The sequence below is a fragment of the Anabrus simplex genome, chromosome 2 (assembly GCF_040414725.1).
Source record: "Anabrus simplex isolate iqAnaSimp1 chromosome 2, ASM4041472v1, whole genome shotgun sequence".
Taxonomy (NCBI): Eukaryota; Metazoa; Arthropoda; class Insecta; order Orthoptera; family Tettigoniidae; genus Anabrus; species Anabrus simplex.
The window spans coordinates 787,775,030-787,787,731 of record NC_090266.1 but is presented as its reverse complement, the minus strand read 5'-3'; the positions used below and the strand labels follow the sequence as shown (position 1 = coordinate 787,787,731).

Below are 12,702 nucleotides of genomic sequence, written 5' to 3'. Positions count from 1 at the left end.
TGAGACTTGTGCTGGACAAAGCGAAAGCGGGTAAAGTTTTTCTCTGGGTACTCCGGTTTTCCCTGCCATCTTTCATTCCAGCAACACTCTCCACTATCATTTTATTTCATCTGTCAGTCATTAATCATTGCCCCAGAGGAGTATGATAGGTCTCGGCAGCTGGCACAATTCATATTAAATATTTATCAAATAATGAAAAAGAAGTTATCCTTATATCATTTCTAGTTGGGCACATGCTATTACCATAATCTCAGTAACTCAAGCCTCACTGTTAAACATAGATATTTGAAATGAACATGCCAGTATACTGTTCAAACCAGTGTGTACTGAGGGAAGAAAAATATTCTCACATCTGGTTTAAAAAAGAAAATCTATTAGTGATTATAATTAAAATAGAATTTTTTTTATTCATTCAAACAATCAACTATTTAATCATTCACTTCCATTAAACATATATTAATATATAATATTGAGTATTGAAAATGAGCTCAGTGCCATGCTCACTTGAAATATGTTAAGATGCGTGCACATAGACATTCACCTAAGATACTTCCTCTTTAGAGAGGATATATTTTGCTAGGAATAGGGTTGTAAATTGTTCTTGCCATTGACATCTACCTTTTTTTCTACCACTCTTCACTTTCAATATTAACTGGGTAATATACACAGGGTGTCCCACCCATCTCTGCGACCCCAAATATCTCTGAAATGAAACAAAATATGAAAATTTCGATTGGCCAGGAACGTACCCATGTCACGGGCTCGCACAATGAGAAGGCACGCACAATTCACAGAGGCAAACAAATAACACCTCCAACACCAAGTTGTGCTTTTTTAAATGGAACATGTATGTTTATTCTAGCAAAATGACAACTAGAGCTACAACTAGTGATAACACAGTTGGTTCTGCTTTTCTAAACACATTAACTAGTGGCCTACAGCCCTCAGAAACTTCATTGTTGTGCAGTACATCTGGCATGGAAATTGCACCCACAAATCACCAGTAGCGTCTTGTCCAATGAAACCGTGTCACTTCAACAGATGTTCGAAGAGCCCTATGTTTGCATCAATACACTTAGAATCTGGTAACAAGAGAGTGTTGCATGGATTGCAGTGTTTCTACAGATATTGCTGCACACGCCGCAGTAATACGATGTAGCATATCCTCTACTGTCATTGGCGGTTCTTGACACACACTATCTTTCACTGTGCCCCAGAGAAAGTAGTATAATGGCGTCAAGTCTGGGAACCAAGGTGGCCATCGCACAGGACCTCCCCGTTCTATCCATCTATTTGAAAATGTTGCATCCACAACGTCTCTGGAAACTCGTGCAGAATGTGCGGGACATCCATCATGCTGAAACCACATTGATAGATGCGTTTCCAATCCCACATCCTCCATGAGGAGGGGCAGAGTGTATTGCAGAAATGATGAATATCGTTGTCCGTTTAATGTGCCCTGTTAAAAATAGGGACCTAAAATATGGTTACCAGTGATACTGCACCAAACATTGACACTCCACTGTCGTTGATGAACAACTTGGCGAATCCAGTGGGGATTTTGCTCGGACCAGCAGTGCATGTTCCGCTGATTCACATGACCATGATTTGTAAATGAAACTTTGTCTGTAAACAACGTATTACATAGGAATGCTGGATTACCTTGCAACTGCTGAAGTGCAAAATGACAGAATACAATGCGTGATTCAAAGTCCGTCCCATACAGTTCCCGGTGCAGTGAGATATGGAACGGATGAAACCAATGCCTTTGCAAAATTCTGCTCACGCTACTGCAGCTTATTCCAGAACCTCGTTCAATCTGTCGGACACTCACCTGAGGATTGTGCGCTACAGGGCCAGAACAGCAATTTTGTTTCCAGTGCCAGTTGCTGTCTTTGTATGTTGTCGCTTTGTGGGAGCCCAGCTTCCTGTTTCCCTGAGTTTCGTGCTAATGTTGGCAATGGTACGAGGCGAAGGACACCGTCGATCTGGGTAGCGTTCAGCGTACAATGCCACAGCTGCGGTTGCATTTCTGTGACATTCGCCGTAAATTAAAATAATATCCAGGTATTCTTCGTTACTGAAGGCCGGCATATCGACTAGATGACGGCAATTGTTACACGCCCCACAAAAACACGGTTTAATGTGTCAATATGGAAAGCAATATCTGAAACATACGTGAATTACGGTACAGTATGACAGCAGACCAGATCAGGAGACACTAGTACACTGAAGCTAGAACGTGCCGAGCTGATATCGGTTTGTTTACAGCAGGCTACAGGCCAGTGCAAGCAACCCCTGCTCTGATCACAGAAATACGTGCATTACATCAGAAATGGTGGCACCATTGTCATCCTCTAACAGCCACGCATTTCAGAACATATGAGGTTTAGAAATGTGAAACCAAGTGTGTTATCACCAATTGCAGCTCTAGTTTTAATTTTGCTAGAACAAGCATACATGTCCCATTTAAAAAAACGCAACTTGGCGTTGGAAGTGCTACTTGTTCACCTTTATGGATTGTGCACACCTTCTCATTGTGTGAACCCCTGACATGGGTACGTTCCTGGCCAATTGAAATTTTCATATTTTGTTTCATTTCAGAGATATTTGGGGTCGGAGAGTTGGGTGGGACACTCTGTACACTAGTTAGGCTTTCAACAAATGTTCCTTCTGTAGTGAAAGGTATGTTCACATTCCGGGGGGCTAAATTTGTTTGTTACAGAAGATACAGGCATAGAATGTACCATACCTTCTATTTCTCCAAAAGAAAAATAATTTAATTTTGTGTATTTTGTCAACTTTTAAAACAACTTACAGTATTTTCATTTTATTGGGTTGAATATGTAATTCATACTGTAAGATTTGATATTTATGTTTCATACTCTTAAAAAGATACAGCAGATTGTTGACCTTGATGTGCATAGTTCTGGAGAACTGTAGAATAAAATGATGATACAGTGGAACTTTTTATGTATAGTTGTGAGTCATCAGTTCTTTGTACAGTGTTTGAGTACTTCATAAGGTATTTCTTTATTTGTTGTACATGCTGCATTTTAGCTCATGTAGTATATGCTTTTAATACAGTGAATTTTTTGCCATCTTTATAATATATTCCTTATTATCTCGATTCTCTTGTAACTCCTTATATCTTTCTGAAATCTATGGGGCCCTTCTAGTCAATATGCTACTAAAAATACCTTATTATTTTCTAATTCCACTCCCCTTGGACATATAGATTACAGAGAGAACGAGCTTTGGCAGCCGAAAGAGAGAGGCAGGTGGTCCTGTCAGTGGATGCCCCCCCAAGGTTGCTCTGTCCAGACAGTTTGGATTGCTGCAGCATAGACCTAAGTAGCAGTGCCGGCGGTACCATGCTAGCTACCAGTAGCAGGTGAGTTTGAGTATGGGTAACTTGTGTTATAAATTTTTACAGTGATTTACGCTATATAAATTTTTTTACCTGCTATGATCATCTCGGATGAAATCATCATCATCGGTTCATCATCGGTTTGCCCTTCCAGCGAGCCGGGTAGGGTGTTTGAAAACGAGCGTCTTCCAAAGTTTCCTATTCAAAAACATTTCGTTGTCCAAGACAGATTCCCAATTCCATCCTCTTCTCTCCACGTCTTCCCTCAGTTGGTCCATCCATCTTCTTCTTGGTCTTCCAGCTGGTCTTCTACCTGTTATTCTCTTTTCCAAATAAGCACATGGTAACCTTGTGCTATTCATTCGTTTAACATGCCCAAACCATTTAAGTCTAGATGACCTAAGTCTTTCCTCCATCAATTCATTTAGACCTAGGTTAGATCGGATCTCATCATTTTTCACATGATCAAGTCGGGTCGTTTGGAGGGCAGTTCTAAGAAATTTCATTTCACAGGCTTGAATCCTACTATAATCCTTTGATGTTAGTGTGCAGGTTTCCAGAGAATATGTAAGGATAGGAATGAAATATGACTTGTACAGGGTCATTTTTGTTCTTTGTGGGACTTTCTGATCCCATAGTAGGTGTCTTTTTTTTTTTTTTTGCTAGTCGTTTTACGTCGCACCGACACAGATAGGTCTTACGGCGACGATAGGAATGGAAAGGGATAGGATTGGGAAGGAAGCGGCCGTGGCCTTAATTAAGGTACAGCCCCAGCATTTGCCTGGTGTGAAAATGGGAAACCATGGAAAACCATTTTCAGGGCTGCCGACAGTGGGGTTCGAACCTACTATCTCCCGAATACTGGATACTGGCCGCACTTAAGCGACTGCAGCTATCGAGCTCGGTAGTAGGTGTCTAACGATGCTGTAAAAGTTAGAGCCTTTGGTTACTCTGTTTGTTATTTCTCTCTCAGCTCTGTTATTACTAGCGATTACGCTTCCTAAATAACTGAATTGGTGTACTACTTCAACTTGGTGGTCCTGTATTTTTATGTTGCATTCTGTATAATGTCTGTTGATTTTTAATGCTACTGTTTTTGATGGGTTCAATTTCATTCCATAGTCATCAAACTTCTTACACCATGCATTCAGATTATTTTGCACTCCCTCCTCTGTTTCATCCCATATTGCCACATCGTCTGCAAACACCAGAGCCTGAAGATCTTTATTACCTTTTCCTTTTAGTTCCTTTAAAATGGTATCCATAACTGCTATGAATAGAAGTGGTGACAAGGCACTTCCATGTTGTACTCCTTTGGTTGTATTGAACCATTCAGAGTGACCATCTCCAATTCTGACACAGCTTTTACAATTACTATCTAGCATTTGGATCTTCCTAATAAGGTACTCCGATACACCAAGTTTTTTAAGACTTTTCCAAATAGTTGATCTAGGAACATTATCATACGCCTTTTCAAGGTCCATAAACACAATAATTAGGTCTTTTCCTCTTTCCCAGTGTTTCTCTGCCAACATCCTCAAAGCAAATATCAGATCTGTTGTGCTTCTTCCAGTCCTAAAACGATGTTGTTCCTCTTCTAAGATAGGCTCTAGTATATCCCTTACTCTGGCTTCAATGATCTTCTCCATAATTTTAAGGCCGTGTGATAGGAGGGTAATGCCTCTGTAATTTTCACTTTTCCTTCTACTCCCTTTCTTAAAGATAGGAACTATCACCCCTTTTGTCCAATCTTCAGGTATTTCATTATCCTTCCATATTGTTCTGAGAACTCTATACAGCCACTGTATTCCTGGTGGACCAGCAGCTTTAATCATGTCAGCTGTAATTTCATCAGCTCCTGCTGACTTACCACTTCTCATCCTGTGGAGAGCTTGCTCTACTTCTGTCCATGTAATTGGGATATCTTCCTCTATTGTTTTCTGTCCTACATCCTCAACAGAGATCTCTTTAGGGCCATTTAGGAGCTTGTCAAAATACTGCCCCATTGTATCCGTGATATCTTTCATATTGCGAACTATATTCCCATCTGCTGTCTCCAGGGCTGTAATTGCTACTTTATCTGATCTTTTACTTTTAACTATTCCATATATCATTTTCATATTCCCTTTACTGTCTTCTTCCAGTTTAGTTGTAAATTCTTTCCAACTTTTCTCTTTTTCTTCCCGTACAATTCTCTTGACTTCCAACTTTCTGTATCTATATTCCTTTGCTATCTCTTCCAATTTATTGTTGTCTATTTGGTCACTGTTGATTCTTCTGTCAGACTTAGCCACATCAAGAAGTTTTTTGGCTTTATTCCTCTTCATTATGGCTTCTTTCACTTTATCATTCCACCAAGATGTTCTTTTCTCTCTCACTCTTCTGCTTGTTCTTCCACATATTTTATCTGCACTACCAACCAGACTTTCCTTAAAATCATTCCATTCTTCATTACCTTTCTTTGTGTCTGTTATTGGTATTTTAGCTCTGATTTCCTCTTGAAACTGCTGTTTGACTTCCACATCTTTCAATTTCCAGTCTCTTTGTATAATGTTGAGTTCTGAAACAGTAAATGGATATACCAGTAACATAAATCATATATCTTACTGTTTGTGGAAAATAGTGAAAGTAATCCAGGCTTATTGGAGATGCCTTACTTTTGAAGATTTTTGAGTTTCGTCGTAAGTTTATGCCTTGCTTCAATTGAAGGGACTGCGGGGGAAAGAGCAGCCAACCCTTAAGAACATAGATTTGAGAAAAAATATAAACAAGATATTATAAAATGTCCATAAATTAGAGAAATTAAATAATAAGTATGTATTTACTTTAGTTTGTCTGATTTTGTCAGGATTGTATTTTTTGTTGAAATCCAACAAAAGCATTCAAAACATGAATCTTCTGAATGAGTCTTAACTCCTACATTCTGCAAAATATTAATTCTTTACAAAATTGTTATTGGAACCTACGTGAACTACTAAAATGATTGAGGGAAGATACTGTTTCTTGTACAAGAAATTAATGTTTATATCTCAATCAAACTAATGTCAGTAATTTTTTAATTTCTGATTGTAATGATCACCTTACTTCAGAACTGAATGAATGAATTTTCCTATTGTTTGCAATAGACCTTCCAAGAATGGATTTGGGCATCTGTATTCTTGCCTCTTTCTGTGATTCCTGTGTACATCTGTCTTCAAATATTATCATTTCTTTTCCTTGAATTTTGATGCCTAAGCATGATCTGATCTTTATGTTATATCTGATCCTTAGCTTTAACAGAGTGAAACTGACTAAGGTTATGTGCAATGCTAATAATGTCTCTTGTTTTGTGGCCGGTCCCTGTGATTAATGGCGTAAATATGGTTTATAGGGTCGGTTGGTGTACATGTTTCAGTAAGCTTGGTAGGTCAATATCTAATAGAATCATTTGGCTCACATGCCTCTTCCATGACATTTGCACTTTCTGTGTTTATGGTTATATTTATTTATTTGTTTGTTTGTTTGTTTGTTTGTTTGTTTGTTTGTTTGTTTGTTTGTTTGTTTGTTTGTTTGTTTGTTTGTCATATGGCTTTTAGTGCCAGGAGTGTCCAAGGACATAAATGGCTCACCTGGTGCTGTCCTTGTAAGGCGCACCCTCGAATGTATAGGAACAGCATGTTTGTCTGGTGGAGGATAGTATTGTTTATGGTTTGCAAGTTGCAGGAATGTTGGGGACAGTACAAACACCCAGTCCCTGAGCCAGGAGGAATAACGATTTAAGGTTAAAATCTTTGTCCCGGCTCTCTGAACAAAAGGCAACTATGCTGACCATTCAGTCATGGTCCTGGACTTAAAATGATGTAACTGTAAATTAAATATTTAAAAAGACATGTACATAAAATACAAATTTTAGCCTATATACATTGTAGCATTAATTTTGAGGTCAAATTCACATTTACACTAGTGGAATAATAATAATAATAATAATAATAATAATAATAATAATAATAATAATAATAATAATAATAAAATAAGGAGGATATTTCCTAAAACAGGGAGCTAATAATTGATTTCAAAAGATTTTGACTAAGCAAGTGGCTGCGTTGTTTGGGATACGTAAATGTCTGCTTGCATTTGGGAGTAGTGGCTTCAAACTCCGCAGTCGGCAGCCCTGAAAATGGTTTTCCGTGGTTCCCCATTTTCACACCAGACAAATCAGTCAAGGCCACGGTTGATGCCTTCCCGCTCCTAACACTTTCCTGTCCCATTATCACCATAAGACCCATCTGTGCCAGTGCAATGTAAAGCAAATTTTAAAAAATGAAGGTTATGCATTCCAGAATAAATACTGATAAACAGAAAAAAATGCAGCTTTCTGGCTCCTTGGCTGAATTACCAGCATACTAGCCTTTGGTTCAAAGGGCCCGTGGTTTGATTTTAATTATGTATGGTTAATTCCTTTGGATCAGGGATGGGTGTTTGTTAACTCTTCATCTACATAGGCCTACAATGCACCAAACTACCAACCACCACTTCATTTACTTTTTTGCTAGTTAATACATCCTCACTCACAGCGTTGGTGTCAGATGGCCATCTGGCTGTAAAACTGGGCCACATCCATGTCAATTGCCAACCCCAATAAATTGGGTAAAAGTCGAGTATGATGATAAAAATGCAACTATTATTTTGCTATATTACAGGTATTCCTTGTCTTTCTAGGAAACTGTGGTGGTGTCAACATTCCCTAGTGTCCGAGTTCTATGTTAACATTTCTCATTTTCTCTTTCTTATTAGTACCAAACTTAGGTACATTTATGTCATATGTAATAATATGTTTCTTTTATCACATAGGCATAATGAAAGAAACAGTATTGATGCATCAGAGAAAACTTGATATTTCCTTCAACTGATGAAGAGATTTGAATCAAGAATCTGACATCATGGCAAGTCTTCCAAGTTATGCCAGCATTGTATTTGTGCACCCTCAATTAACCTTCACCAAGAATATGGTAATGATTTGGGCAAGTCTATGGACCTGGAATGTTACTGTTACCAGGTTATAAGTTTGTGAAATGTGGGAGTCTTTCATGCTAACCTGTGAACAAGTAGGCTACTGCATAAATTTCAAGGTATGCCTTTAGCATGAATGTGCTTCAGATCAAGAATGTTTCCTTGCATAGCAAGTACCATATGTCTTCTGATTTCCACAATACTGAAAGGTGCAGTACTAGCTAAAATTGATTATAAAAACTGTCATGCAATTGATAAATTGTCCTTGAAATGCACAGTTTTGTTTTTGTAAATCTGGGCATAATGGTGATATAAAATAATATACTAAAAAAAAATTATAATGATAAAGATGGCTTCTTGCCCAGTTTTGTTTGTTTTTCTGTAAATAATTGAAACATTCAGGAATATTACTTACTGGTCAAATGTTACAGAAGAGATATGGTTATGGATAATGTGAAAGGAGCCATCACAACTGAAATAGCCCTTGGAGAAAAAAACCGAAGTAATTTATGCCTCTCTTTTAAATGCAGTCTTTAACTGTGTTAAAATGACATTCATATTAACTCTCTTTGATTTACATATTAATGAGAAATGGCAATCAGTCATAAAACAGTAATGAATTTACTGTTGTGTATAATTCTTTGCTTGAACTAATAAAGATAAGGTGTATAGATATATACAGCAGGGCAAGTTGTTTGGTCCATAGTAACCAGAAATGGAATCCTTTTACATTCATATAAATAAATGAAGGAACAGGGTATTTGGTGTTTTACATGGACAAGTTATTTAAAACAAAATATAAACAATTCCAGTAGCAGTAGCAAGGAACATTTCTGTAACAAGGAGTTTTAGACAAAACATTATTATGAAATCAAAATGTATAGTACTTAATAGTTTTTACTTGATTCAAACATTTATTTACGGTATTTCATTTTTTATTTATTTGCTCCCTCAATATTGTGAGAATAAGAGTGATTAGGAGGCTACCTCCAAAGCCTGTGCTACGTACTGTATGTTCCTCTGATTTTTCGGAGAACTAAATTAGTTAAGATATTTGTTTGTTGCACATTGTGTTAGTGCACTTAAGAGGCAGGTCCTCCCTCAGTTTTGCATGTTGAAGTTTCCATGGCCAAAATACAAGTATAGAGTTTTATTTTGAATGACTTCATATTTTTAGATGGAAAATCAGTTTCTCAGTTGGGAAAGTGGGGAGGGGGGCAGAGGGGTGTGAGTGGGGAATGGAGAGGACAGAAGAAAGTGATACAGTTATGTGTATTTAAGAAGAAATTTATGCAACATGTAGATTAGTAACCTCATATTAAACGTACAGGTTTTGAGTTGCCACATTTCCATACAACTGTAAATATTAAAATGAAAGTGTTATAGGAATGTTAATATTATGAATTCTGTGTTCGAACAGAAGTGCATTACTGTTAAATTTTGTTACTAGTATAACAATAGAAGAGTATAAAGTTTATTTTCCCAGCATCACAAAGTCTGAAGTTGTTTCAACCTGCTGGGACATGGAGAGCTGGTATGTTAGGGGAAGGGTGGGTAGGGGAGTTTATAATAAGCAACTAGCAATGAAAAGTGAGATATCTGAAGCTGTGATGTAGAATGCAGACACATTTTTTAAGGAATAAACTTAGAAAAACTAAGAAGTACATTGTATAAACCAAGTTTAATTTAGGTTGTTTGTACATAATAATATACTATAAAATAAATAATTATGATAAAATCATCATTAAATTCATCAACATTACTCCTATCATCAACATTATTGTCATATTTTGCTATTTTCTCTAATAATGTGGAATACTACACAAAACTAATATGAGTAACAATAAATAATACAAAAGAATAATCTGCACTGGCAATAAGGAAGTTCCATTAGTGAATTCATTGCATATTTAATATGTATGACTATGCTCTATACTCAAGTTGAATAATGCAACTATCTCTTTACTTGTTCACTGCTGTTGTTCTCTTCATACGAATATCGTAAAAGTGAGAAATTCCTAAAAATGCTACTGATTGAGTAGATGAAAATTAAAGCAGGATGATAGAATGGTCTTTAAAATTCATCTTTATAAGCTTTAATCCTCTTGGATAACGTAAATTCTTCATTATCATAGTGAAAATAAATCTGACTCAAATAGTAGGCCCTTTTAAATAAATGGCTTTGTATCAATGTGCATTATAAAATGCCTATAAAGAAACAATCAGATTGCTTTATAAACAACATTGTAGTAGGTTATCTCCAAAATTTGTTACTCATTGGTTTTTTAATAAATATTTTTAGAATTATGTGATCATATCATAAATATTGAGTCAAGTTTCACATGTGCTTACCTACATGACTGAAATGAAAGCAGTAAACCAATCCTATGCAAGTGCTGAATGGTATGTAAGAAAATCATACCACTGGTTGAATATAATTAGAAAATCATGTAAAAGAGAAACATTTTGATTTTCACTTAAGCATCTTTAAACTTTTCACTATTCTGTTGTACTAATGAGTATTTTAATTCTTTTAATTGAGATTATCAGTGCAATAGTAGCCTCATCAATATTTTTAGATGAATTGCAGTATTGGTTTATAGTAGCCCTTTGCATAAACATGTTGTTGTGCTACTACATCGTGAATGTGGGTGGCAGACTGCTTTGGCTGCTGTATATCTGAGTTCAAGCCATAAATTGCTATTATAGCCCAATATCGTTCTTCATAAAAAAATGTTGAATAGGCCACTATTGCGCTGATAGCCTCAGTTATGCTGAAGTACTGTCTTTATGTTTATGTTACTTATTTCATATTTAGATGCTAATTTTTCTTTTGATATCTTTCTTCCCTTTGGTCTTCTCTTCATCCATTGCCATCTAATCTATTCATATAATCATACACATTCCATATGCATGAGAAGGGCTTGGAAACATTCAGAGGAAAGTTAATATTTGTTTAACATTGATTTTAAAAAATCCACTATCTATATGTTAGTAAGTTTGTAAACAGTTAAATAAAAATAATTATGTACGATAGGTTAAGATAGAAAATGGAAGGAATCTTACTTCTCATGAGAAATTTACCTGTGAGTATTTATTTTGATCTATTTCTTCCTCCTTTCAATACATTTCCCTCATAATGGTGATATGCTAGTGTTCCTGAAATTCATGTCCATACAACAGTAGTTTATATGAGTCATTGGAATAGAATTTACATGGAAATATCCAAGGTATCAGATGATAGCTTATTAATACAAACTTAACAATGGATTCATTCATACACTATTGGTGATCTGATGTAAATGATTACAGTGCACTATAATTTATATCACTTGGCATGAATGGACTTATATGATATGTTCTTCACATTGCAGTTTGATATTCCAGATTGGGAATTTATCAAGTATATAACATTTATTACACTAAACCATATGTTAAAATCAGGGTTGACCACTGGTGTTTAGAAATTATTACAGAATTATATTTTCAATTAATTTTGCATGCCGAGTTATTTAGCTAAGATGTTCATCTCAAGTAACTTGTGAACCATTAAAGATATCGACATTTTGCTTTCACTTTCAGTAACGTTACCAAGGGTTTAATAATCAAACTTGCAGTACTTCTCCAGATTGTCAGTATCTGCAGAGATAACAGTACTATTTGTTTTTTAAATGAAACTACACTATTTTCTACACCTAGTTTTAATCATTATAAAGTTGGAGCAGTCATAATTTGAAAATGGTATGTATTCAAATGTGCTTCATTTGTCACTCATATGTTGCCCTGTTCAATTGAATCACAAACCAGGTGGTCAGAAGACATGGTATGCATGAAACATCAGTTGTGGACATACAGGATACAGAGTTCCTTCACCTTCTTCTGACAGCTAGGCATTCACTCTACTGTGCCTGTAAATGCACTGTGATAAATTGTGAGATTTAACATATTTAATATTGTCATAGGTAACAGGTAAAGGAGTAAACAGATATGCAATGACTACTAAGCGACAACATTCTTGTCCTCGCATGACATTAAAGCACAAACGACCGAGCACAAGCTGGCTGTGCGCTATGGGCTACGTAGCTGTTGATTTGTTGTTTATTCATATTTCTCCTTCTTTCACTACCACTTTCCCTATACCCTGCTATGGATACAGATACAATCTGCATCTTACATGTGGATTTGACCCAGTGTTATTGGTGGGTGTCGTTCCTGACCTGAACCTTGTTTGGTATTTTTTATTTATTTATTATTTTACTAGAGTGTTTTAATGTCACACTAACTCAGATAGGTCCTTGGTAATGATGGGATAGGAAAGGGTTAGGACTTGGAAGGAAGTGACC

General features: G+C 36.3%; 1 protein-coding gene across 1 annotated transcript in view; it reads left to right on the top strand.

Annotated features, from left to right (window-relative positions):
* The window catches only part of Camta (Calmodulin-binding transcription activator), a 705,348-nt gene extending 697,015 nt beyond the window's left edge, over positions 1–8,333 (top strand). Inside the window, exons 28-29 of the mRNA XM_068226037.1 lie at positions 3,239–3,394; positions 8,201–8,333. Of these exons, the coding sequence (XP_068082138.1) occupies positions 3,239–3,394; positions 8,201–8,243 (199 nt within the window). The 3' untranslated portion in view covers positions 8,244–8,333. The remainder of the gene's footprint in view (positions 1–3,238; positions 3,395–8,200) is intronic.
* Positions 8,334–12,702: the final 4,369 nt, after the last annotated feature.